Raw genomic sequence first — 25,943 nt, forward strand, 5'->3', positions numbered from 1 at the left:
AGAACAGCCAGGGAGGCGGCTCCGGGCACAGGGCTGCGCTCTCCGCCAGGGCTCCCTGTAGAGCCCAGCCCCGCTGCCCAGGGCGGCCAGTGCCCACCACACAGGCTGAGAGCACTACCTCCCCCTCCCCCCAAGGTGAGAGAGCAGGCGGCGACGCCGGACGGCAGAGAAGGGCACACTGAGCCGGCGCCCCTCACCCCGGCCGGTGCCTGCTGCGCCTCAGCCTCCCTTCCTCCTCCTGTGGTCCACAGCCGAGCCACGCCGCTCGCAGAAAACCACAAGAGAGATGTGCAGCCCACGCTGAGCACCCCTAACTAACCGAGCACCCCCAGGGGAAGTGTCTGCCTTCAGCCCCCGGGAGACAAGTAACTGCAACAGACCAAGGACAACCTTTGTTTTTTGTTTGCTTTCCAGACAGTCCTGGCTGTCCTGGACTCACTCTGTAGACCAGGCTGGCCTCAAACGCAGAGATCGGCCCGGCCCTGCCTCCCCCTGCGAAAGGGAGGAGAGAGAATCCTTTAGCTCCCCCTTTTCTGTGTGTGCTTGTCTGCATGTGTGTCCGCGCACCCCACCTGAGGTCCCCGCACAGGCCAGCCCAGGGCGTCAGGTCCTCGGGATCCTGGGTGCTGTGAGATCCCGTGGGCGCTGGGAACAGACCCGGGTCCCGAGGCAGTCAGTGCTCTCAACCGCTGAGCCAGCGCTCCAGCCTGAGGATGGCGGGTTTTGTCACACCCTCGGCTGGTCCTCTGCCCTCCAGGTCAACCCTCGTGGTCCATTTGTAGGATAGACGCTTCTTGGACTTACACCGGACACGAGCTGGGGAGACGGGCAAGTGTGCAAAGGCACTAACCCTGAAACCCTCTGGCCCACATTTGATTTTTAGAACCCGCACCAAAGCCAGATGCTGCGGGGGGCAGTGATACACACCTTTAATCCCAGCACTCAGGAGGCAGAGACAGGCGGATCTCCTTGAGTTCAAGGCCAGCCTGGGCTACAGAGTGAGTCAGAACAGCCAGGGCTACACAGAGAAACCCTGACTTGAAAAACCAAAAAATAAAAAATGAAAATGAACAAAGCCAGCCACCATGGCTCGTCTCTGTGACCTGGACCCCACAGCGACATGGGATGTAGCGGCTCCGCTCGGAGGCCTGAGGGGCAGGCCCAGCCAAAAGCCTGTCTCAGCACAGCAGGAGAGAGCGGATTCCCTCAAGTCGCCCTCTGGCGTCTGCACACTCACCCTGGCACATGCATGTGAGCACACAAATACAGAGGAAAAGACACTTCAGACGAGTAAAGACGCACTATTCAAAATCAGCACTCAGGAGGCGAGGGAGAGGGAGCTCAGCCACCCGTGTGTGTGCGCGTGTGTGTGGACATGTATCTCAAGGCTAGCCTGGGCTATGTAATACCTGGTTTCCAAAACCACGCTAAAGCAACAGCGAAGAAGGCGGAGCTGGCTGAGCGGTGCTGGAACAGAGGACACGGGGACTTCAGGACCAGGAGGAGGCGTGTGCAGCCAGCCCTGGCCGTCACCTGTAAACACGCCCCCCCCCCCCACACACACACACACGCACGTTCTGGTGGCCAGGCCGTTTATTACACACTCTGCGGTTGGACCAGCCCCCGCCGCTGGGATCGTGGCCTTCCATGGCTCGGCTGGGTGGATGGGCAGCTCCTCTCTGTCCTCGGAGCTGGTTCGTCCTGGCCCTAAGCCAGACTTACACGGTCCACTTCAGACACCTGTGCAGAGAGGGCAAGAGCTCAGCGGGAGGGAGGGAGGGAGGGCGGGCGAGCGGCCCTGCGTGCGGCGGGCACGGGGGGGGGCACAGACATGGGCACAGAGCAGGCACTGGGGTCAGGCAAGGGGCTGGGCACAGGCCCGTGGTGGGGCACTGGGGTGGGCATGGGGGAGAGCACAGGGCTGGGCACAAGGCGGCGGGCCCGCTCACCTGGTCTCCTGGTGGGTACCCAGGCAGCGCACGGTGCAGTAGCGGGCCCCGCAGCTGACGCAGGTGTACGGGGACGGGAAGCCGCACACGGCGCAGAAGGGGCGCTGGGGCCTCGCCGGGGGCCCTGCGCAGGCCGTCAGGTAGTTGGGGCCCTCGGAGGCGCTGAGGTTCTGTGGGGAGGGGTGCCAGGCCGCTGGAGGCGCTGTCCAGGCCCTGTCCACCGCCCTGCCCCACCGGCCCGGCCCCTCACCTGCTCCTCCAGCAGAGCCTGGAAGTTTTTCCGGAAGCGAAGTTTGAAGTGATCACCTCGGGTCTTCTTCTTCTTCTTTCCTGGGGATCAAGGGATGCGGGGCTGGCCGAGAAGGAGGCGTCAGCCCGCACACTCGGGGACCGCCCTCACCGCCTGTCCTCATCTCCATCCTGGTCAACCGGCTACCAAAGCCCAGGGTCCCCAGCAGTCTATGTGGGGACGGGAGCCCCGCAGCCCAGCGGGCTGGGAACACACATGTCACAGGGGTGACCGTGGTCTGACCTTCCCAACACCTCGGCTTTCGCTGCTCCCACACGAGGCCTCACTAACCACGGCTGACTTCAGACTCACTGTGCGCACCAGGCTGCCCTGAAATCCCTGGCAAGTCCCCTGCCTCAGCTTTCGGCATGCGGGGCTCTACACGCCCTTACACCTGGTGGCCCTTCTTTGCTCCACATGAGGAAACCGAGGCACAGGGCAGGCGGTCAGCTGCTGCCCGCACAGCAGCCGGGCCCTGGCAGCCAGAACTGGTTCCTGAGCCGCCTCCCTGCTGGGGCCTCCCCGAGTCCTCCGTGGCGGGCAGAGGCGCTTGCTGCCAAGCCTGACAGCCTGAGTCCAGACCCTGGGACTCACCAGCACCTCAGCTGTCCTGACTCCAGCCACGTGCCATGCCGTGGCGTGCACGTGCGCACGCAAGCGCAGCACACGTATGCACATGCACAACAAGAGCGTTTAGCGTTTGGTCTGCCTTGCTGAGCGGTGGCGACGCCTGAGTCCCAGCACCTGCAGGCAGAGGCAGGCGGGTCTCTGTGAGTCTACACAGGGAGACCCTCTCTCAGCACACAAACAAGCCCTCCCTACCAAGAAGACCAAGAAGGAACAGGCACACACGTTGTTTCTGGCTTAGTGCACACGAGCATGGCTTGTCCACCCCTCCCTCCCAGTCCAGATGTCCTTCGCGTGCAAAGGAGACACCAGCAGACAAGGAGCCCAGGCCCAGACGTGCGCAGAATGAGGGGCAAGGGCAAGGGATGGCATCAGGAGGCTGTCAGTCACAAGTCTCAGAAATGCAGCTCCTGGCTGACATGGGGGAGGGTGAATGTCAATCAACCAGAAGGACTGACAGCCTTTGACTCTATCTATAACCTGCTGACTAAAGATGGTTCTTTTTGTTGTTGCTTTGTTTTGCTTGCTTCTTTGTTCTTCAAGAAAGGGTTTCCCTGTGTGGCCCTGCCTGTCCTGGACTCCCTCTGTAGATCGGGCCTGCCTCTGCCTCCTGAGTGCTGGGATGAAATGCATTTGCTACCACCTGGCTAGAAGAGGGCTTTAGAACAGTAATGCGCTGTCAGTTCAGACTGCTCGCTCTCTGAAGAAACTGCAGTGTTACAGAACCAGGGGCCAGCAAGATGGCTCAGCGGGTAAGGGCGGCACCTGTCGCTGAGCCCAGCAGTCTGAGGGACCGGAGGGCAAACGCGGGAAGCTATAAGGTGGAAGGAAAGAACCAATTCCTGTAAGCCTTCTTCTGTGCAGAAATGCAGACACACAAAATAAAGACGTGTAAAGAAACAAAAACCACAATAAGGATTCAATTCCCATTTCTGCAGGAATGGCTCCGGGAGCTTCCTGGCACTGCCCACTCCTTCCCCACCTCACCTGTGTCTGCATCGTCATCAAACTGAGGCAGCCTCTTGCCCAGCTGCGCGAGCCCGGCGTGGGGGTCATCCTGGAAATTGTCATTCTCCAACGCTTCGAGCTGTCTGTTGATCCGCCGCTGCCTGGCGGCCCTGTCCAGCACCCGCCGCTGTCCAGGGTCCTGGGAGCGAACTGGGGGGACAGAGTTAAGGTGGTCAAGGAAGAAGGGGCTGTCAGGGCCAGAGCCACCACTCCGGCCTCTGTAATGTGGGAAGTCCCGGCTCCCGACCCGGCTTCCTCCGGCGGGGAAGCGGTCTCAGCTTCATGCTGCCTCTGGCCCTCCAGTGCCGCAGTGACTGCGGGCACAGGGAAGGCTGGGTGGTGAGAGCTCAGGTCCCAGCGCCCAGGACCCCCACACACCATGCTGGCTCACAACCTCCACAGCTGCAGCTCCAGGGATCCAGCTCCCTCTTCTGCCCTGTGGACACCTGCACTGGCACACACAGCAGCCCTCCCCCCCACTTTTAAAGAGAGGAGTGCACAGAGAAAGGATTGACTGAACTGACTCTGGTTTCCGTCATGGCACCTGCGGCTCTGGGGGCCAACCCCAGCCTGCATTTCCAGAGCGCTCCTCCAGCGAGATGCATTCCTTGGAAGAAAAGCATCCGTGGCATGACTCCTGCTGTTGTCCTCTCAGGCTGGGGACACTTCCCGGCCACCATGGTGGCTCCCTCTGCTCTCTTAGGCCACCTTGGCTGCTCCTTCTCTCACTGGTAACTCTTCTTGGCTTGTCCCTTTCCTACCCCACAACCTTCCACAGGGTCTCACGTGTCCCAGGCTGGCCCAGGACTCACTCCGCAGCTGAGAATGGTGATGAGTGAGCTCCCGTGCCAGACCAGCACTCGAGGAAACCGAGCCACACCCCTACTCTCTTTCTTGCATTTCTTTATTTCTCCGAAACAAAAACAAAACACCTCATTTACTCTGTGGTTTCTGTGCACGCAGGTGCTACAGTGCACGCGTGGAGGTCAGAGGACAATCTGTGGAAGTGATTTTCTCCCGTCATGTGGGTCCTGGACTCAAGTAGCAAGCACCTTCACCTACTGCGCCTTCTCACCAGCCCTTTCTTGGTGCTTCTGATCCAGACAGAGCCGTGTTTCCCATAACATGCCAGTGTCAAACCAGAACTCCCCCAAACCCCAGCCTGGAGTACAGCAGCGCGAGGCCGAGGCTGGACCAGCCTAACTACATGGGCGGCCTCGGCTATAAAGAGCAACCGTCTCATTTTAAAGAAGGGGGAGGAGGAGAAGCAGCAGCCAGCTAGAAGCGCGCCTGCGGTCCCGGCGCTCGGGAGGCAGAGGCAGGCGGGTCCCGGTGAGTCTGAGACCAGCCTGCTTGAACAGAGCGAGTTCCAGGACAGCCAGGACGCACAGAGCAACCCTGTCTCAGAAAACCAACCAACCAACCAACCAAGACAGCAGCTCCGGCGAGCGCGGCTGCCACCCCCAGCGCCCGGCCGGCAGCGGGAAGGCATGGCCCCGGGGCTGCCGACGCCGGGCGACAGGGCCCGCGGAGGCCTCGGGCGCGGAGAGCCGCGCTCGGACTGGACGCACAAAGGGGCGAACCGCTGAGGGCCCACGTACCCGAGGGTTTCTTCTCCACCATTTGCGCGACACCGCGGCCGGAAAAGCCTTCCGCGCCCGCGCACCGCCCCTTCCGGTGACGTCGGCCGCGCGCGTGCGCGGTCCTCCCCGCCGCGGGGCGGCGTGACGTGACGTTCCCCCCGGCGACCAGAAAGCTTTCCGCCATCTTTGCGCGGGGCAAGCCTGCTTCCGGTCGCGGTGTGGTGGCAAACTATGGCTCTATTTAAGGGTGGCAGCCGCCGGCGCAGGGTCCTTCCCGGGGCGCGGGCGCCTTCCCGCAGCCCCGGAGCGGGGTCCGCGCGCCCGGCCTCCCGCGCCCCCGGCCGCCGCGCCCCGCCCGCCCGGCGCTGCGCGCTAGCCCCGCCCCGCGCGCCGGCCCCTCCTCGCGAGGTCACTTCCCCGGCGGGGACCGCTTCCGCGGGCGCGCCGCCGGGACAGCCCTCGCCTGGTCCTCCCGCGCCGCGCGGCCGCCTCGCCTCCGCCTGACCCCCGCCTCGCCCCGGCATCCCCCCGCGCGCCGAGCCGCGCCCCGCCGCCGGCCCGGAGCCGCCCTCGCGAGCCGCCAGCCATGGCTGCGGGCCCGGAGCCCCGACGGCGCCTGCTGCTGCTGCTGCTGCTGCTGCCGCTGCTGCCGCCGCCCTCGGCCCCCGCGACGGCGCCCTCCGATCGAGCCCGCGGCGCCCCCGCGGTCAACCCAGGTGACCCCCGGGGGGCAGGGGGTGGGGTCGCGCGTCTGCGGCCGGGAGGGCCGACCGGGCCCCGCGTGTCCCCGGCCCCGCCGCCGCGCGGTGCGCCCGCCCGGCTCTCCTGGGAGCAGAGGGCCCGGAGGAACTCTGTGGAGTGACGGGGAGGCGAGGGACTCACGGGGGACGCGTGGGCTCAAGGCGGGTTCCGTGGCCGTGACAGACAAGCTGCTGGTGATCACCGTGGCCACGGCGGAGACCGAGGGCTACCGGCGTTTTCTGCAGTCGGCCGAGTTCTTCAACTACACCGTGCGGGTGCGTGCGTGGCCCGGGAGGAGCTGGGCGGGCGCTGCGTGGGCTCCACGCTGAACCCCGGCCGCGGGGCCTTTCCTGCAGACCCTAGGCTTGGGCCAGCAGTGGCGAGGCGGGGACGTGGCCCGCACGGTCGGCGGCGGCCAGAAGGTCAGGTGGCTTAAGCAGGAAATGGAGAAACACGCAGACCGGGAAGACATGGTCGTCATGTTCGTGGACAGGTAAGGGGGACGGAGGGGAGCGGCGTGAGGAGGACCCCCACCAGCGCGGCTCATCCTCCTCTTCCTGGCCCAGCTACGACGTGATTCTGGCGGGCAGCCCCACGGAGCTGCTGAGGAAGTTCGTGCAGAGCGGCAGCCGGCTGCTCTTCTCCGCTGAGAGCTTCTGCTGGCCCGAGTGGGCGCTGGCGGAGCAGTACCCCGAGGTGGGCACGGGGAAGCGCTTCCTCAACTCGGGAGGTGAGCCTCGGCATCCAGGACGGGGCGGCCCCTTTGCATGCGCTCCTGCCTGAGGGCGGAGAGAGGGGTGCTGCGTCTCGGGGGTCTCACCCTCTGTGTGCCCGCGCCCCAGGGTTCATTGGCTTCGCTCCCACCATCTATCACGTCGTGCGCCAGTGGAAGTACAAAGACGATGACGATGACCAGCTGTTCTACACCCGCCTGTACCTGGACCCCGGGCTGAGGGTAGGGAGACGCTGGGTGGGAGAGAAGGCACGAAGGAGTGAGAGAGATGTCTGCTCACTGCTCCGCCTTACGTCATCTAGGAGAAACTCAAGCTCAATCTGGACCATAAATCCCGGATCTTCCAGAACCTCAATGGAGCCTTAGGTGAGAAAGAAGGTGGTTAGAGGTGGGTGATGAGGGCCAGCCTCCTGCCAGAACTGGCAGGTGTACAGGACCAGTATGCAGCTTACCAGCACCTACGCATTTGTTAGCAGTGGGAGGCTGGGAGAGTGGCTCAGCAGCAAGTACTGAGGATTTGCTAGTGAGGGGCTGGGGTGTGGCTCAGTGGTAGAGCCCCTGCCTAGAATCCCCCAGTGAGGGGCTGGGTGTGGCTCAGTGGTAGAGCCCCTGCCTAGAATCCCCCAGTGAGGGGCTGGGGTGTGGCTCAGTGGTAGAGCCCCTGCCTAGAGTCCCCCAGTGAGGGGCTGGGGTGTGGCTCAGTGGTAGAGCCCCTGCCTAGAGTCCCCCAGTGAGGGGCTGGGGTGTGGCTCAGTGGTAGATACCTGCCTAGAAACCCCCAGTGAGGGGCTGGGGTGTGGCTCAGTGGTAGAGCCCCTGCCTAGAGTTCCCCAGTGAGGGGCTGGAATGTGGCTCAGTGGTCACCTGCCTAGAATTCCCCAGTGAGGGGCTGGGTGTGGTTCAGTGGTAGAGCCCCTGCCTAGAATTCCCCAGTGAGGGGCTGGGGTGTGGCTCAGTGGTCACCTGCCTAGAATTCCCCAGTGAGGGGCTGGGATGTGGCTCAGTGGTGAAGCCCCTGCCTAGAGTCCCCCAGTGAGGGGCTGGGGTGTGGCTCAGCGGTAGAGGATTATGGTTTGTTTGGCATACGGAAACCCTAGGTTCAATCCTTAGCACCACCCAAAAACAGGAAAGAGTGGCGGTTGGAGCTCACATACCTGTGATCCGCTAAGGCATGCAGTCAGGGGCCCTGCCACCGTGACTTCCTTCACTCAGAGCGACAAGGGAGTGTTGGTGTTCCTTGACTTCCCACCGTGGAAGGTCCCTAGCTCCCTCAGGCCCTAGTGAGGTACCACCCCAGGCCGCCCTGGGGCAGTGGCAGAGCCCCCTGGGTGGCAGCAGCCTGGTCAGGTGTGGCGCCATGTCCCTCATCTCAGGAGGCTGAGGCAGGAGGACCTTGAATCGCAGGCCACACCGTGAGAACCCCAGAAAAGCCCCTGGAGACTCCCCTCGTGTCCTTGTGTGCCTGTTTAGGAGGGGAGGGTAGCGTCCTCGCCTTGGTGCCGTGGGCGTGGGCGGTCAGCGCCGAGAGGCTGTTCTTCCCTTCTGTGAGTTCCTGCTGGGGCCCTCGTCCCGGGCTGCTGTGCACGGAGCCGTGGCGCCAGCTGCCGGCTGACCCCGAGAACAGATCAGCATCTGTAATACAGCTTGAGTTTGCAGCAGCGCAGAAGCCTTGACAGCTACAGTCCGGGGACCCTCGGACCGACCTCTGCTGCATCTCTGAGGGGAGCTGGGAAGCCCAACTCAAGCTTTAAAGAGCCTGTTGCTTTGTGCTTCCCAAATAGAGGGATCCCCAAACCTTCCCCCTTTCTCCCCAGATGAAGTGGTCTTAAAGTTCGACCAGAATCGAGTGCGCATCCGAAATGTGGCCTACGACACGCTTCCTGTTGTGGTCCATGGGAACGGCCCCACTAAGGTGCCCCCGTTCCCCCCGCTCCTGCCTGTCTCCAGCCCCGGCCCTCCTGGACCTCCCCAGGCCCAGCGGGAGCGTGGTGTGGCTGCCTCCTCACCTTTCCAGCTTTTCCCTGTGCTGGGCCCGGCCCGCCGCCCCCTCACCAGCCCTCCCTGTCCCGACAGCTGCAGCTCAGCTACCTGGGGAACTATGTCCCCAACGGCTGGACTCCCGGGGGAGGCTGCGGCTTCTGTGACCAGACCCGGAGGGCGCTCCCGGGGGGGCAGGTGAGGAGCGGCGGGTGGGCGGGACAGGGCTCAGGGGCTCCTGGTCTCCGTGCCGGGCACTGCGGGCAGAGGCCTGGGCGCCCCCGAGCCTGGTCCTGTGGTCCCCACAGCCTCCCCCCCGGGTGCTGCTGGCCGTGTTTGTGGAGCAGCCCACCCCCTTCCTGCCCCGCTTCCTGCGGCGCCTGCTGCTCCTGGACTACCCCCCCGACCGGATCTCCCTCGTCCTTCACAATAACGTGAGCTGGCCGCACCCCGCACCTCTTCCCGGCTGCCCGCCCTGACTGCACCCCTGGCGCCCGCGCTGCCCTCAGTGTGCATCTCTGTGCCCTCGTCTCCAGGAGGTGTACCACGAGCCTCACATCGCGGACGCCTGGCCACAGCTCCGGGACCACTTCTCAGCCGTGAAACTGATCGGACCAGAGGAGGCGCTGAGCCCCGCCGAGGCCCGGGACATGGCCATGTGAGTCTGCCTGGCCGCCCCCGCTCGCCCACCGCCCTGCCTGCCTCCTGCCCCTCCTCCCTGCCCCGCCGCGCACGGTGGGGCCCTGGAGAGGAGACACTGCCCTTCGCCCTCGCCTCGGAGCTGCGGAAGCCTCGCTCACCCTGCTGTCCCGGTGCCCTGCCCCATGCGGCTCCTCTCCCTGCAGGGATAGCTGTCGGCAGAGCCCCGAGTGCGAGTTCTACTTCAGCCTGGATGCTGACGCCGTCCTGACCAACCCGGGCACCCTGCGCATTCTCATTGAACAAAACAGGTGGCGCCCCCTCCTCGGAGCCCTGCCACCCGGGTCCCGGCTCCCCGTGGCCTCTCCCCCTCTCGGAGCCCACGCCACCCTGGCTCCCGGCTCCCGGCTCCCCGTGGCCGCTCCCCCGCCCATCCTCCCCTGACCTCCCACAGGAAGGTCATCGCACCCATGCTTTCCCGCCACGGCAAGCTGTGGTCCAACTTCTGGGGTGCCCTGAGCCCCGACGAGTACTACGCCCGCTCCGAGGACTACGTGGAGCTGGTGCAGCGGAAGCGAGTGTGAGTCCAGCCATGTCCGGCATTGTGCACCGAGGGCGCCGGGCTCCGCCTCCTGGGTGGGCCAGAGGGGGGTGGGGGGGAGGTTGGGCGGCTCAGGTCAGGGGACCCAGGGATGGGCCTCTGCGCTGAAGCGGGGCGCCCGCAGGGGCCTGTGGAACGTGCCCTACATAGCCCAGGCCTACCTGATCCGCGGGGACACCCTGAGGACGGAGCTGGCGCACAAGGACGTCTTCTCCGGCGGCGACACTGACCCCGACATGGCTTTCTGCAAGAGCCTCCGCGACAGGGTGAGTGCGGGCGCGGGCCTGGGCGCCGTGCCAGCCTTGCCGCCCTCCGCTCACGCCGCCCTCCGCCCCACTCCAGGGCGTCTTCCTGCACCTCAGCAACCAGCACGAGTTCGGCCGGCTGCTCGCCACGGCCCGCTACGACACGGAGCGCCTGCACCCCGACCTCTGGCAGATCTTTGACAACCCTGTGGTACGAGCGCCCCTGCTCCCCGCCGCGCAGGTGCCCGCCAGGGCTGAGGCAGGCTCCGCTCAGCGCCCTCCCCCCGCAGGACTGGCAAGAGCAGTACATTCACGAGAACTACAGCCGCGCGCTGGCCGGGCCCGGGCTGGTGGAGCAGGTGAGCCGGGGCGAGGTGCCCACCGCCGGAAGCCCCGAGCTCCGGGCCTGGGGCTGCGCTCTGCAGGCAAGGGGAGGCCAGGAGCCACCCCGACCTGTTGACCCTAAGCTCTGGACGCTGATGCAGAAGGCCGGAGAGGTTCAGGCTAGCCTGCCCTACGTAGCGAGTGCCAGACCAGCCACTGTCAGATGGAGGACCAGGTGTCAGGCGGGGACCCAGGGCGATGCTGGGTGGCGAGGGGCCTGTGGTCCCAGACCTGAGAGGGCGGGCGCGACCCCAGGCGGGCGCCGTGTCAGGAAGCTCTGGGTTCCGTCGCTAGGGCCTGCCTCACGGAGGAGGCGAGAACAGCCAGCCTCAGCGCTGCGCGTGCACAGCGCAGCCCATGTGGAAGCAGGCGTGCCGCAGGCCTGGATCCCAGGGTTGACAGGTGGAGGCAGGAAGGTGTGAGGCTCAGGAGTTGGAGGCCAGCCTCAGACACGGCAAGCTCAAGGCTGCCCTGGGTCATGTACTAGCCTGATCTAAACGGAGATGAGTGACTGGGCGGGGCCCAGGCAGGGTCACCCAGCATTCGCAGAGCCCTGGGTTCCAGTCCAGCACGGCATAAACTCAGCATGGCATTGCAGTAGAAGCAGGAGGATCACGAGTTCAAGGCCAGCCTCGGCTACTCAGTGAGTCTGAGGACAGCCTGGGCCACAGGAGGCCCTGTCTCACAAGAAGAGGGCAGAGCAGGACCCTTGTCTGGATAGCGGGGCTTGGCACCTGGGTGCCGCCTCCCCCTCCGCTCAGGCCTCCCCAGCTACCCTCCCCGCAGCTGCCCGAGAGCGCCGTGGCAGGTCCCATCCACGCCTCCTCGCCCTTGACCTGGTCACCTTCCCCAGCCTCACTGTCCTGTCCTGTCCCTAGCCATGCCCAGACGTGTACTGGTTCCCGCTGCTGACGGAGCAGATGTGTGACGAGCTGGTGGAGGAGATGGAGCACTATGGCCAGTGGTCGGGAGGACGGCATGAGGTGAGGGGAGGGAGGATGAGGAGGACAGGGAGGAAGGAGGGGAGTTAAGACGGGAGGACAAAGAGAAAAGCGGGGGACAGAGAGGACAGGGGAGGACGGGTCTGGCTCGGAGGGAGTGAGGTGGGCGTTCGGGTGGGTAGCTGCTGTGGCAAAGCCTGTGTCAGGAGCGACTGAAGGAAGGGTCAGTGTGGCTCATGGTCTGTGCCCAGCCCGTCGTGGGGAGGACGGTGGAGGACGGCCTCGGGCCGGCCGGGAAGCAGGGAGCAGCTGCTGCTCAGCCCATGCTGTCTTCAGGGACAGGCAGGGTCAGCTGTGACACGGTGCTGACCTCGTGGGCTGCCGGCTTAGGCAGCACGGCCAGATACCGGGGAGCCCTCGGGGGTTCCTAGAGAGCTGCGGGCGCAGAGCCGGCCGGGCCGGCTGGCGGTGGACTGGGTGCTTTCAGAGGCAGCAAGGGGCCCGGGCGGCACTCCGGAGGCAGAGGCAGGCGGAGCTCTGAGCTCGAGGCCAGCCTCGGGCCACACAGAGAAGCCCTGTCTAGAGAAGGAAAGGGAAGGCGGGCAGCCAGGAAGGAGACGCTGGCGCCCCCAGGGGCCCGCGCGGTGAGCGGCTGTGCTGCCCGCAGGACTCGCGGCTGGCTGGGGGCTACGAGAACGTCCCCACGGTGGACATCCACCTGAAGCAGGTGGGCTTCGAGGACCAGTGGCTGCAGCTGCTGCGGACCTACGTGGGGCCCATGACCGAGCACCTGTTCCCCGGCTACCACACCAAGGTGGGCCGCCGCGCCAGCTCCCTACCCCGTCCCGGAAGGCTCCCTACCCGGAAGGCTCTGCGAGCCCCGCCCCCGCAGCAGCCCTGTGGACGGGGGTGGGGGGTGGGTCTGGGCGGAAGTAAGTCCCCTGCTTTACGTGAGGGCTTTAGAAACTGGGCACGCTCAGGCCTGTGACCGCAGAACGAGGCCGGAGGCGGGGCCGCTAGCGCGCCAGCTTCGGCTGCACAAAGCCCAGCACCACGGAGCCTCGGCTAGCCCAGGCCGGAGCCCGGGCTCAGGAGGCAGAGGCAGGCGATCAGACGTTCAGGGCCATCAGGAGCTCCATAGCGAGCTGAGGCCAGCCGGGGCACGTGGCACGTGGCACCTTGGCTCCAGACCTGGGGAGAACGGGGCCGGGGAGATGGCCGTGCAGGGACGCTCGTGTCCCGGGATGACCTGAGGTCATGTCAGCACCCGTGTGAAAGCTGGACCTGGCCTTCCACATCCGTAACCCCCGTGCTGAGGAAGCGAGGGTCGGGGAGGACAAGTACACAGACCCAGGGTGGTGGCACACCTGTGATCCAGAGAGGCAGAGGCGGCAGATCTGAGTTCGAGGCCAGCGTGCTCTACACAGCAGGCTACAGGCCAGGCCGGGTTGCCTGCATAGACCCTGCCTCAAAATACCGTGGAAGGAGTTAAGGAGGCGCCACCCTGGCGTCCCTGCCCCCATCGCGTCCCCCCTACCCCGTGTCCCCACAGACGCGGGCGGTGATGAACTTCGTGGTCCGCTACCGGCCAGAGGAACAGCCCTCTCTGCGGCCGCACCACGACTCCTCCACCTTCACCCTCAACGTCGCCCTCAACCGCAAGGGCGTGGACTACGAGGTGTGTGTGCGGGCTCTGGGGGCTGCGCTGGGCTCCTGCAGCCTTGCCCCCACCCGGCCCCGGCTGTGCCTCGGGGCTCGGTGGTTCTGTGGTGTCCTGGCCCCTGGTGCTGTGACAAGAAGCAGCTTAGGGAGGCAGCGGGGCTGCCCGGCCTAACAGCCCCACAGTTCACCCTGGAGGAAGCCAGACAGGAGCTGGGGGAGGGGCAGGGGCTGGAGCTGGGGCAGGAGCTGGGGGAGCTGGGGCAGGCGGGAGCAGAGCCAATGCAGAGGCCTCGGACATGCTTACTGCTTGACCGCATGGCTTGCTCAGCTGCTGCTTCTCCCCTTTTAATTTCTTTATGTTTATTTTGTGTACATTGGTGTTCACCTGCCCACGTGTCTGTGTGAGGGAGTCGGATCCCCTGGGACTGTTACAGACAGCTGTGAGCTGCCTCGTGGGTGCTGGGAACTGAACCCTGGGCCTCTGGAAGAGCAGCCACCTCTCAGCCCCCTCTCAGCCCCTGTGACTGCTTTCTTACACACCCCAGGACCATGTGCCCAGGGGAGGAGGCCACCCACGGTGGGCCGGGCCCTGTGTCAGCCCAGAGCGTGTCCGCAGGCCAGTGTGATGGACAGGTGCATTCCCGCGGTCCAGGCCTCTTCCCTCGGGAGACCAGCTTTGTCAAGTTGACGAACGCCAGCCAGCTGCACCCCTCCCTCCTGCCCCCTGTCTGCGAGGCTCTCTTTTCTTGGGGCCACAAACTCCCTGACAGTGTAGAGAAGGACGGGCTGTTGGGCTCGCAGTCTGAGGGTGCACAGTCATGGCGGGCGTGGTGGAGGGAGCTTGAGCTGTTGCAGGTTAAGCTGTGCCCGCAGCCAGGAAGCAGAAGTGAGTGCCACCTTGCCTGGCTCTTGGTGTCAGGCCTGGACGGTGCTCCCTCATGTGGCTGTGCTCCCCAGGCCATCCCAGAAACTCCCTCCCGACGTCCGTCAGGTTTGCGGCTCCGCCCAGGCTGAGAGGCTCCTGCAGCCTCCCTGCCCTCCCTCGTCTGCTGACCTTGTCTGCTGACCTTTTCTCGGTGTCTCCCCAGGGAGGCGGCTGCCGCTTCCTGCGCTACGACTGCAGAGTCTCCTCCCCGAGGAAGGGCTGGGCCCTGCTGCACCCCGGCCGCCTCACGCACTACCACGAGGGGCTGCCGACCACCCGCGGCACCCGGTACATCATGGTGTCCTTCGTGGACCCCTGACGCCGGCCGGGCTGCCGGTCCGCCGCTGTGCCTTGCGGGCAGCCGCTCGCCGTTCTCGGAGAAGGGCTCCGCCCGTGCGCCGGTGTGCCCGCGCGCCGGGACTGCACGCGCTGGCCCCAGCAGCCGTCTTGGGAGCCCACGGAGCCCACGGACTCGGGAGTGCCCTTGTTCCCGGCCTGATAAGTTATTGAGCCTCCTCTGCCTCACTGTCAATAAAAGGGTGTTTGTGCCGCCGGGTCCACGGAGCACACGAAGACGGGTGCGTGGGGGCCGCACTGCCCCGTTACCGGGCAGCCGAGTCCTGCATGGTGGCACGTCCTGTGCCAGCTGAGCCACACACACTCCTGTATTCTCCATATGCAGAGCCGGAGGTCCGCGGAACCTGAGTCCCGGCTGGCTGAGTTGAGAGCCGCCTGGTTTGGGCCTTAGCAAGGGCCGAGACTCTTAACCTCTGAGCCCCCCCCAGTGCCCGCCCCCTTCTTACACTTATTTAACTTTACACACTTGTTTGTATGTGTGTGAGTCTGGGACTAGGGTCTCTTCTGCCGTGTGTGCTGGCTAGTTTATGCCAATTTGACAGAAGCTAGAGTAGCCTGAAGGGAAGACGCCTCAGGTGAGAGACTGCCCCATGAGATCCAGCTGTAGGACATTTCCTTAATTAGTGATTGGCGGGGAGGCCCAGCCCATTGTTGGGGGTGCCATCCCTGGGCGGGTGCTCCTGGGTTCTATAAGGAAGCAGCTGAGGGCTGGAGAGGCGGCTCAGAGGTTAAGAGCACTGACTGCTCTTCCAAAGGACCAGAGTTCAATTCCCAGCACCCACATGGCAGTTCACAACCATCTGTAGTGAGATCTGGCTCCCTCTTCTGGTGAGCAGGCGCACACACAGACAACATTGTATACACAATAAATAATTAAAAACAGCTGAACAGGCCGAGGGAAGCAAGCCAGCCAGCAGCACCCTCCGGGGCCTCCGCTCCTGCTCCAGGTTCCCACCCTGCCAGGGTTCTGTCAGTGATGAACCGTGCACTGGAATTACCAGCTTGACGTGCCGACCACACTTGGCTCGGACTTTAAAAATGGAAGCCAGGAAAGGTAGCATGTAACCCCAACATCCAGGAGCCAGGGAAGAGGACGTGGAGTTCAAGAGCAGCCTGGGCCTCGCAGGGTCTCACAGCACAAATGCCCCGGGCTGAGGGCCTGCTCAGCGGTCCTGCATCCCGCCTTTGAGCACTGAAAGACTAGGGTGAGAGAGGGCGGTCTTGTGTGCCTGGGGCTGGCATGCTGCTGTCAGCCCTGAGGTCAGGGCTCAGAGCCACACGCGTGGAGCAGGCTGTGACAGCGTGCCAGGGCCGTGCGACTTCCCGCAGCCGACACGCACAGAAGAAACCTCAAGTCTGCTCACGGCTAGCGAGGCCCTCCTTCTGCCCGGTGGACAAGCTCACGACTGACCACTGCCTGCATAAGGGGCGGTTTATCCTGTGAGCAAGTCCGGAGCATGGAGGGAAAGCGCTGACGGCCCGGCCATGAGAGAAGCCGAGGGAGGGAGGGAGGGTGTGAGCGGAAGTGTGGCACAGCTGAAATCGCAGGGTCATCAGGAAAACGGGCAGCTCGGGGGGGTGGGGGGGACACCAGCACTCTGCTACAAGGGAGCCCAGAGGCCAGCAGGCGCCACAGGCAGCCATTCAGCCTTTTTTTTTTTTTTAAAGATTTATTACTTATGCAATGTGTGTTAGCATGTACACCTGCACGCCAGAAGAGGGCACCAGATTTCATGTTTAGATGGTTGTGAGCCACCATGTGGTTGCTGGGAATTGAACTCAGGACCTTTGGGAAGAGCAATCAGTGCTCTTATCCTCTGAGCCATCTCTCCAGCCCCCCATTCAGCCTTTCTGCCATCAGTGGCCCTCTCGGTAGTGGGGAAGCAGCTTGGCAAATTTTGGAGAAATTCTGGCTTTCGCCTAACTGCCAGAATTTGGGGAAATGGATTTTCCTGTAGAGCTGACGTCCAGGCTTCAGGAAAACATACCTGGCACGGTAGTGTGTAGAGAAATGTCAATTCAGAACATGGCTGCTCTGGCAAGATCACATCCAAAGACGACCTAGGCCTGTGTGATCCCGGAGACAGAGGCAAGAGATCTGAGCTCAAGGCCAGCCTGGTACAGAGCAATTTTCAGGCAGAGAAAAGATTAGGCGTGGTGGTTCTCGGCTTTAATCCCAAACCATGAAGGTAAAGTTAGTTTGTAAAAGGAAGCAGCCATATTTGAAAGTGATGTCTGAGTGATAGTGATGAATCAGAGAAAGAGTCGACAGACACGCCAACTCTCTCAAGAAGAGAGAGGAAAGGGAGAGTTTTACCAGGAGAGCCTTACAGAGAGGTTGAGTGAGAGAACAAGCTAGACACAGGTGAAGACAGAAGGAGCCAGGAGCTTAGAGCCCATTGCTGGCGTTGGTTTGAGGCTGAGCAGAGCAACTCAGAGGCCGAGAGAGAAGCCAGACTGAATCAGTCAGCCGGGAGAGGTGTGCGAGCCAGAACTGCTGAGTTGAGCCAGCCAGCCCTGAGCTCAGAAAGAACAAGAAAGGGTGAGCTCAGTCGGCAGTGAGTCTCAGAGGCTGAACACAGTCTAGGCCTGGGTTAGACCGTCCGGAGGCCGGAAGCTTAGGCCTAGGTCAGCAGACAGAGGCAGAGAGCCTCCGAGACAAAGCAGGAGAATAAAGTTCTTTTTACAGCCAGGCATGGTGCTAAACGCCTGCAATCCCACCACTTGGGGGACAGAGGCAGGTGGGTCTCTCTGAGTTCAAGCCCAGCCTGGTTTACAGTGTGAGTCCAGGACAGCCAGGGCTGCACAGACAAACCTTGTCTAAAAACAAAAACAAGTTCTTTTTACAGTAATGGGCTCTGATAACTCTTCCACATGATTTGAACTCCTGCCAGAGACCGGACAATTGTGCTGGGTGTGTAGAGGTGTCTGTGCAGGCTGGAGACACACCCCGCCTCTTCCTAGGGCTCAGCAGGAGCTGGACAGCAACCTCTGCTTCTGGCCTTGGCCACGCTTTCAGAACCCTCTCCCCGGGCTGTCCTCACCTGGCCTCTCACCCAGGGACCGGAGAGGACAGCCCTTTGGCAAGGTCCCTGGAGAGAGCATGGGGTCAGGCAGAGGGAAGGGGGCTGCGTTCGCCTGTGTCGGGGGCCTGGAACTCTACCCATTGCCGCCTGCATGCTGGCACTGGTAGCCATTCCTGGAGACTCTCATCATTCCAGCTAGAAAGGGCAACTCGGGGCTGGGAGCGTGGCTCAGGCGCCGGCCATGTGCCCAGCATGCTGGGAGTCCCGAGTTCTATCCTAGCACCAAGAGAAGCCAGAATAACCCGTCACTGCAGATCAACGCAGCGAGGCTCATGCCGGCCGGGGCGCTGTGAAATGCTGTCTCAAAAGCGGGCCTTGAGGAAATGGGCAGCGAAGACTAAAGAAACATCCATCGAAGGCTGGTTGCTGGGCCAGTGGGCTTACGGGGATTTTCACGGCAGCCTGGGTCGGGGTTCACTCGCAGGGCACTGGGTGAATTTCACATCCGCATCTACAGACAGCCCCGCTCCGAGCGCCTGACCACACATAAACGGCACGTCAGGAGGCGTCCCCGACCTCCTGTGTCTACGTGGCACATGTCACGGCTGAGAGCTGGGGCAGGTGGGAGTCTGGTGGTGGCCTTTCCCCGTGAGTGTGTGAGTGAGTGTGTATGCGTGTATGCGCGCAGGTCAACTCCAGATGGCATCCTGAGTTGCTCTCTTGGTTTTGGAGACAAGGTCTCTCATTGGCCTGGAACTCAGCAATTACCTGAGCCTCTTTTTCTTCTTCTTCTTGCTTGTTTTGTTTTGTTTTTCAAGACAGGACAGCCCTGGCAGTCCTGAGGCCCTCTGTAGACCAGACTGGCCTCGAACTCACGGAGATCCGCCTGCCTCTGCCTCCCCGGGTGCTGGGATCACAGGCGTGCGCGCGCCCGGCCGGCTATGGGGTTTTCTAGCTTGTTCTTGTAACGTTCATCTCAGCTCTCCGCCTCAGTTTACCCGCAGGAACTTGAGGCCCCACGGCTGCTGGGTTCAACACGGGCCCTCGGCTCCCGGCCACGCCCACCCGTCCCCTCTGCTCTGTTGGTCCTCTTCTGCAAGCTCCGGAAAAGGGAGCTCCCTCTGCCCCGTCCGCAGTCCGCTGCCCACGTGGCCCGCTGTGCTGGTCCGAGTAGGGCCGGCCAGGGGTCAAAGTCGGAGCGCTGAGGAAGAGGAGCCTCGGGAGCATGGAGGCCTCGGCCAGCCCCCTGCGGCGGAGTCTGCAGGCGCTGGCCGTGCTGCAGTGGGTCTGTTCCTTCCTGGCGCTCGGTGAGGCCCGGGCGGGCTGGCCGCTGGCGTCCCTCCCCGCGATCGCAGGGCCGGGGAGGGCGTCCTGGGTCCCGAAAGCAGCCAGGGCTTCCTCCCGGGCTGGGGGACCTGCGGGGCGGGAGGCCGTCAACATCTGGGGTCCCCAGAAGGATGTTTAATTGCTGTACTTACCGGGGCGGCGGCTCTGTGCAGACCGGGAGCCGCCCTCGCTGTGGGCCGGGGAGGAGCTGGGCCCGGAGGCCGAGGCTCCCGGCCGCCCCCTCCTGCGGCCGCCGAGGCTCCCGTCCGTCTCGTCCTGCGGCCGCCGAGGCTCCCGGCCGCCCCCTCCTGCGGCCGCCGAGGCTCCCGGCCGCCCCCTCCTGCGGCCCAGCTGTGCCTGGCGGCGGTGGTCGCGGCCTCCCTGGGCCGGGCCTGGGCCCCGGTGGTCCTCTACCTGCTCTGGCTCTGGGGAGACAGGCACACGCCCCGGAGCGGCCGCCGGTCGGCCTGGGTGCGCGGCTGGGCCGTCTGGACGAACTTCCGAGACTACTTTCCCGTCACGGTGAGCCGGCGCGGGCCTGGCCGGGAAGGGGGCACTCTCCGCCTCTCCCCAGCTGGTGAAGACGGCCGAGCTGGACCCCACCCAGAACTACCTTTTCGGTTTCCGCCCCCACGGGCTGCTGGCCGTCGGGGCCTTCAGCAACTTCTGCCACGGGCTTCTCCCGCCTCTTCCCGGCCTCAGGCCGCACCTGCTGATGCTGCCGTGCTGGTTCGAGATCCCTCTCTTCCGGGACTACATCATGACCAGCGGTAGGGAGGGAGGAGGCCACTGCGGCCCGGCTCGGCCCCTCGGTAGGGAGGGAGGAGGCCACTGCGGCCCCGGCTCACCGCCCCCCCGTCCCCCCCCCCCCGCTCTCCACCCAGGTTTGGTCTCCTCGGACAAGGCCAGTGCCGCCTACCTGCTGTCCCGGCCCGAGGGGGGCCGGGGGGCCGTGGTGACTGTGGGGGCCCTGGAGGTTTTGGAGGCAAAGCCTGGGGCCTCAACTTTGCGGCTCCAGAACCAGAAAGGGTTCATTAAGTTGTCACTGCAACACGGGTGAGGAGCGGGCGTGGCGAAGGGGGTGTGCCCACAGTGGCGGGGGGGTGTGCCCACAGCGGGGTGTGCCCACAGCGGGGGTGCCCACGGCGGGGTGTGCCCACGGCGGGGGGGGGTGTGCCCACGGCGGGGTGTGCCCACAGCGGGGGTGCCCACGGCGGGGTGTGCCCACGGCGGGGGGGTGTGCCCACGGCGGGGGGGTGTGCCCACGGCGGGGGGGTGTGCCCGCGGCGGGGGTGTGTGCCCGCGGCGGGGGGTGTGTGCCCACAGCGGGGGGTGTGCCCGCGGCGGGGGGGGTGTGCCCACGGCGGGGTGTGCCCACAGCGGGGTGTGCCCTCGGGCTGCCCGCGGCCCGGCAGCCTCACCGCGTCCCTGCTCCTCAGGGCCTCTCTCGTGCCCGTCTTCTCCTTCGGGGAGAATGACCTCTTCCGGCAGTGCCGCCGGGCTCCTGGCTGCGGAGGGCGCAGGAGGGGCTGCAGAGGAGGCTGACCCTGTCCCTGCCGGTCTTCCACGGCCGCCTGGGCCTGCCCATGCCCTTCCGCGCGCCCATCCACACCGTGGGTGAGCAGCACCGCTCCTCCCCCACCCGGGCTCCCCCCCTCCTGAACTCCTCCCCCCTCCTGAGGCTCCTCTCCCCGGGGCTCCTCCCCCTTCCCCCGGGCTTCTCCCCCCTCCCCCCAGGCTCCTCCCCCCTCCTGGGGCTCCTCGCCCCCGGTCTCCTCCCCCACTCGGGCTCCTCCCCCACCCCAGGCTCCTCTTCCCCCTCCTGGGGCTCCTCCCCCCTCCTGAGGCTCCTCTCCTCTCCCCCGGGATCCTCCCAAACCCGGGCTCCTCCTCCACCCCAGGCTTCTCTTCCCTCCCCGGGGCTCCTCCCCCTTCCCCCGGGCTCCTCCCCCCTCCTGGGGCTCCTCCCCTCCCCGGGTTCCTCCCCCCTCCCCGGGACTCCTCCCCCCCCACCCCCCACCCCGGGTTGAGGCCGACCCCTCTCACCGGCGTCCTCTCCCCGGGACTCCTCCCTCCCCCGGGCTCCTCCCCCTTCCCCCAGGCTCCTCCCCCTCCTGGGGCTCCTCCCCCTCCTGGGGCTCCTCCCCCTTCCTCGGGCTCCTCCCCCCTCCCGGGGCTCCTCACCCCTCCCCGGGCTCTTCCCCCCCCTCCCCGGGCTCCTCCCCCTTCCCCCAGGCTCCTCCCCCCTCCCGGGGCTCCTCCCCCCTCCCGGGGCTCCTCCCCCCTCCCGGGGCTCCTCACCCCTCCCCGGGCTCCTCCCCCCTCCCGGGGCTCCTCCCCCCTCCCGGGGCTCCTCACCCCTCCCCGGGCTCTTCCCCCCTCCCCGGGCTCCTCCCCCTTCCCCCAGGCTCCTCCCCCCTCCCGGGGCTCCTCACCCCTCCCCGGGCTCTTCCCCCCCCTCCCGGGGCTCCTCTCCTCTCCCGGGCTCCTCCCTCCCCCCCCCCCCCCCGGGTTGAGGCCGACCCCGCTCACCGGCGTCCTCTCCCCCGTCCGCAGTGGCCCCCATCCCCGTGCAGCGCAGCCCGCGGCCCAGCCAGGAGCAGGTGGACCAGCTGCACCGGCTGTACGTGCAGCGGCTCACGCAGCTGTTCGAGGCGCACAAGACCCGCTATGGCGTCCCTGCCGTCCAGCACCTTGTCCTCACCTAGGAGTGGCCGCTGGGCGGGGGAGTAAAGGCCGGACAGCAGGTGGCGTGTGCTCTGTGCTCTGTGCTCTGTGGTGTGTGGTGTGTGCTCTGTGGTCTGTGCTCTGTGCTCTGTGGTGTGTGATGTGTTGATGTGTGTTGGTGTGTATGGTGTGTTGGTGTGTGGTATGTTGATGTGATGTGTATTGAGTGTTGATGTGTTGGTGTGTGGTCTGTGGTGTGTGGTGTGTAGTCTGTGGTGTGTTGGTGTGTGGTGTGTGGTGTGTTGGTACACGCTCGGGGCAGGGAGAGTCTCGGGCAGGCCTCGTTGTCCCCTGCGGTAGCCCTGACCCTCCTGGGGACGTGTGGCCTCGCTGCTCTGCGGGCGCCTGTGTCAAGGTCCCCCCACACCCGAGACCGTGATGCCGCGGTCACCGGCGAGGACGGTGCCGTCCTTTCCCGACCGCTCTCGCCACGCCATGCTCGCCCAGCAACCCGCCCGGACTCCCTGGCCGAGGAGGGTCAGAGATCAGCCAGGAGGAGCCACAGGGCTCTGAGGCGGTCGCGCCTGGTGGGGTGACCCCGACCTCCCCCACTCCCCGACCTGGAGGCCTGGCGGGGAGAGCGGGCGGCGGCCACCTCAGAAGCTGGAAGGGACGGGCGCCCTCCAACGTGGGGTCACTGCTCTCGCGGGCATAGACGAGGGAGCCCAGGAGGGGACCTACTGTGTGGGTCCGCACAGGAAGGGCCAGGGGGGCCGGCGGGGGGGAGGGCAGGCCACCTTCCTTCCCACAGGCCTCCTTCCTTCCCACAGGCCTCCTTCCTTCCTTCCCACAGGCCTCCTTCCTTCCCACAGGCCTCCTTCCTTCCTTCCTTCCCACAGGCCTCCTTCCTTCCTTCCCACAGGCCTCCTTCCTTCCCACAGGCCTCCTTCCTTCCCACAGGCCTCCTTCCTTCCCGCAGGCCTCCTTCCTTCCCACAGGCCTCCTTCCTTCCCGCAGGCCTCCTTCCTTCCCACAGGCCTCCTTCCTTCCTTCCTTCCCACAGGCCTCCTTCCTTCCCACAGGCCTCCTTCCTTCCCACAGGCCTCCTTCCTTCCCACAGGCCTCCTTCCTTCCCGCAGGCCTCCTTCCTTCCCACAGGCCTCCTTCCTTCCTTCCTTCCCACAGGCCTCCTTCCTTCCCACAGGCCTCCTTCCTTCCCACAGGCCTCCTTCCTTCCCACAGGCCTCCTTCCTTCCCGCAGGCCTCCTTCCTTCCCACAGGCCTCCTTCCTTCCTTCCCACAGGCCTCCTTCCTTCCCACAGGCCTCCTTCCTTCCTTCCTTCCCACAGGCCTCCTTCCTTCCTTCCCACAGGCCTCCTTCCTTCCCACAGGCCTCCTTCCTTCCCACAGGCCTCCTTCCTTCCCGCAGGCCTCCTTCCTTCCCACAGGCCTCCTTCCTTCCTTCCCACAGGCCTCCTTCCTTCCTTCCTTCCCACAGGCCTCCTTCCTTCCTTCCCACAGGCCTCCTTCCTTCCTTCCTTCCCACAGGCCTCCTTCCTTCCCACAGGCCTCCTTCCTTCCTTCCCACAGGCCTCCTTCCTTCCCACAGGCCTCCTTCCTTCCTTCCTTCCCACAGGCCTCCTTCCTTCCCACAGGCCTCCTTCCTTCCTTCCCACAGGCCTCCCCCTGCTGGTCTCCCTGCGCTGCTCCTTCTCTCACCTTGGTGTGTCCGGGCCTGGACTGGCACCTACCCAAGCCCTGGACAGGGACCAGGTCGCTAAAGAATCCCTCCGCTGTCTGTTTGTGCACGCGTGTGCTTTGGTGTGTGAGCGTGCTGGGTGGAGCTGGGCGTCTCACGTGCGCCCCTGTGGCACTGCACGTGGACACCTGCCTGAGGTCGACCCCCTCACTGCTCCTCGGCCGCCACCGAGGGTCACAGGCAGAGCACACCCACACGCCCCTGCGCTGTCCTGGCTCGCCAGCTTGCTCCAGGGAGTCCTCCCCACTCGTGTGCCGGGCTACACGGGGCTTCCACGCCCGCCCGTCCTCACGAGCCTTCAAGGGCCTAACCTTGCCCTGGTCCACAAGGTTTTCCCAGGGAGCGCGTCCGTCCGTCCTCCCGTCACCCCAGCCCCAGGGAGCACATCCTCCCATCCTCCCGGCCCCAGGGAGCACATCACCCCATCACCCCGGCCCCAGGGAGCACATCCTCCCATCATCCCGGCCCCAGGGAGCACATCACCCCATCATCTCAGCCCCAGGGAGCACATCCATCCCCCTGTCACCCCGGCCCACCTCTCTGGGTCCGGGTGGATGAGGACGTGGGGAACCTGGAAACGCCACAGAGATGGCTTCCCTCTCCAGGTCGCCAGCCAGAACTCTTTATCTATCTGTTTATTTTGGCTTTTTGAGGCGGGGTCTCCCTGTGTGGCCCTGGCTGTCCTGGACTCCGTGTGCAGACCCGCACTCAGAGCCTCCCGCCTAAGTGCCCGGCTCTCGAGAGCAGGCCGGGGGCCTCCTGTGGCTGGGCCGCCCCTACCCCTCCGTCCTGCCGCTCTGATGGCGTGGGGTGACCGCGGCGGATGCCGGGCTGGGGACGAGCCGAGTGCTGGCCCCGAAGGTCTAGACGGTCCATCTCGGGTGCATACGTGTGCGCTCGTGTGTATAGGTCACACAGACGGACATAACACAGCAGTGCAAACGTGCCCATCTAGGTGTGTCTCAGCGGGCTGGAGCCCACCCACACCCCTGGCGTCCAGCTGTGCGTTTCTCTGCTCTTTCCAGACCCGCGTCCTCCTCCACAGCTTCTGCCCTCCGCGCCTGAGTGTTCTCAGCGCGAGCCGCACACAGCTCCTTTTCTCCTCCTCTTTCTCTCTCCCTCTCTCCTGTGTGTGTGTGTGTGTGTGTGTGTGTGTGTGTGTGTGTGTGTGTTAGAGGCCGTAGGAAGGGCAGAGGCAGGCAGATCCCTGTGAGTTCGAGGCCAGCCTGGGCTACAGAGCGAGTGCAGGACAGCCAGGGCTACACGGAGAGAGCAAACCCGCAGAGCCGGCAGGCGCAGAGCAGAGCTGGAGGGGCCCTGGACGGAAGATGGCGAGGTGGGAGCTTGGCACCCTCCCTGGCGTGTGTGTGTGTGTGTGTGTGTGTGTGTGCGCGAGAGAGAGAGAGAGAGAGAGAGAGAGAGAGAGAGAGAGAGAGAGAGGGCGTGTGTGCAGGTGGCCAGGCTAGGGAACACCCAACGTCCTCTGTTGCTCTGGGCCCTGTTCCCTTCAGACGGCGTCACAGCGCCTGGAGCTCCCAGCTTAGCCCAACCGTCCTGTGTCTCAGCCGCCCCCTAGGGCCGGGTGTGTGTGTGTTGTCAGGATCCTGGGAACCTGGTCCCCCTCCCCGCCTTTGGAGCAGGAGGCTGACCCCACTGGCTGCAGTTCCCCAGGGCCCCATTCCCTTGGTACACCTGAAATCTGCCCAAGGCCCTCCCCTCCCCTCGCCCCTCCCCTCCATTCCTCCCCTCCCCTCCTCCTCTCCCTTCCTCCCCTTCTCCCCTCCTCTCCCCTCCCTTCCTCCCTCCCCTCCCCTCTCCTTCCCTCCCCTCCCCCCTCCCCTCCCCGCTGTGAGCTTTCCTGGTGGCCCCCGGAGCACTCACATAGATGCGCTCTTGAGCTCCTCCCCTCCCTGGAGCCCTTCCTCTCCCTGCGGTGCTCCCCGTGGCCGCCAGACGGTGCTGTCCCTTCAAGGCAAACGGTCCCTGTCTGCTTTAAACGCTCCCGACGGCCAGAGCGACTCAGAGGGCGCGAGGGGCAGCCACAAGCGCGGCTCTAACTCGCAGAGACCCCCCGGCCTCCGCCCGCAGAGCTGGGGCTGACGCCGCCCAGCGGCTCTGTCTGCTTGGACCGTTTGGAGTCGGCTTTTCAGCCAGGATCTCACGCCGCTTGAGTGTGTAATCCTCCTGCCTCGGGTTCCTGAGAGCTGAGCTTGCACATCCTGGAGACCCGCAGAGCAGGAGGCCGGGTCTGAGACCAGCCCCCAGCCGCAGGGGCAGCTCAGCGCCGCCTCGTTCCCACACACCGGCCTCCGCCCGGACCCTCCCCAGAGCCCCCACACGCAGATGGCACACTCAGATGGCACACTCAGATGGCACACTCAGATGGCACACTCAGATCGCACACTCAGATCGCACACTCAGATGGCACACTCAGATGGCACACTCAGATCGCACACTCAGATCGCACACTCAGAGACCCCACACGCAGATGGCACACTCAGATC

General features: G+C 65.1%; 3 protein-coding genes across 4 annotated transcripts; 2 read left to right on the forward strand and 1 right to left on the reverse strand.

Moving 5' to 3' along the window:
• Nucleotides 1–1,575: 1,575 nt before the first annotated feature.
• Znhit1 (zinc finger HIT-type containing 1) lies at nt 1,576–5,633 on the reverse strand. The gene is made up of 5 exons (XM_021664077.2): nt 5,475–5,633; nt 3,853–4,023; nt 2,200–2,279; nt 1,950–2,119; nt 1,576–1,740 (listed from the first exon to the last, which is right to left on the reverse strand). The coding sequence occupies exons 1-5, from the start codon at nt 5,494–5,496 to the stop codon at nt 1,719–1,721; spliced, it is 465 nt and encodes a 154-aa protein (XP_021519752.1). The 5' UTR covers nt 5,497–5,633; the 3' UTR covers nt 1,576–1,718.
• Nucleotides 5,634–5,887: 254 nt separating this feature from the next.
• On the forward strand, nt 5,888–14,859 carry Plod3 (procollagen-lysine,2-oxoglutarate 5-dioxygenase 3). Of its 2 annotated transcripts, none has more exons than XM_021664085.2 (19): nt 5,888–6,172; nt 6,381–6,472; nt 6,554–6,690; nt 6,764–6,927; nt 7,040–7,152; nt 7,233–7,296; nt 8,745–8,842; nt 9,004–9,105; nt 9,216–9,341; nt 9,444–9,565; nt 9,753–9,857; nt 10,001–10,126; nt 10,272–10,413; nt 10,490–10,603; nt 10,683–10,751; nt 11,655–11,759; nt 12,385–12,531; nt 13,270–13,395; nt 13,925–14,468. In XM_021664085.2, exons 1-19 carry the CDS (start codon nt 6,043–6,045, stop codon nt 14,003–14,005), a joined length of 2,163 nt encoding a protein of 720 aa, XP_021519760.1. In that variant the 5' UTR covers nt 5,888–6,042; the 3' UTR covers nt 14,006–14,468. The 2 variants fall into 2 exon arrangements, with proteins under 2 accessions (XP_021519760.1, XP_021519759.1); XM_021664084.2 differs by having other exon boundaries at nt 5,890–6,172; nt 14,468–14,859.
• Nucleotides 14,860–19,144: 4,285 nt separating this feature from the next.
• On the forward strand, nt 19,145–21,919 carry LOC132648082 (2-acylglycerol O-acyltransferase 2-like). Its single transcript, XM_060368576.1, is given in 6 exon segments — nt 19,145–19,484; nt 19,538–19,783; nt 19,898–20,069; nt 20,453–20,502; nt 20,505–20,630; nt 21,570–21,919. Coding segments are annotated over 6 exon segments (1,086 nt in total). The 3' UTR covers nt 21,722–21,919.
• Nucleotides 21,920–25,943: the final 4,024 nt, after the last annotated feature.

This window comes from Meriones unguiculatus, chromosome 15, assembly GCF_030254825.1.
Source record: "Meriones unguiculatus strain TT.TT164.6M chromosome 15, Bangor_MerUng_6.1, whole genome shotgun sequence".
NCBI classification, from domain to species: domain Eukaryota; kingdom Metazoa; phylum Chordata; class Mammalia; order Rodentia; family Muridae; genus Meriones; species Meriones unguiculatus.

Coding starts and splice junctions, on each gene's coding strand:
- Znhit1 (XM_021664077.2), bottom strand. CDS start 5,496: ATGGTGGAGAAGAAACCCTCGG. Junction 2,280..3,852: donor TGATGACGATGCAGACACAG/GTGAGGTGGGGA, acceptor CTTGATCCCCAG/GAAAGAAGAAGAAGAAGACC. Junction 2,120..2,199: donor AGGCTCTGCTGGAGGAGCAG/GTGAGGGGCCGG, acceptor CCCTCCCCACAG/AACCTCAGCGCCTCCGAGGG.
- Plod3 (XM_021664084.2), top strand. CDS start 6,043: ATGGCTGCGGGCCCGGAGCCCCGACGGCGCCTGCTGCTGCTGCTGCTG. Junction 7,297..8,744: donor GAACCTCAATGGAGCCTTAG/GTGAGAAAGAAG, acceptor CTTTCTCCCCAG/ATGAAGTGGTCTTAAAGTTC. Junction 9,566..9,752: donor GAGGCCCGGGACATGGCCAT/GTGAGTCTGCCT, acceptor CTCTCCCTGCAG/GGATAGCTGTCGGCAGAGCC.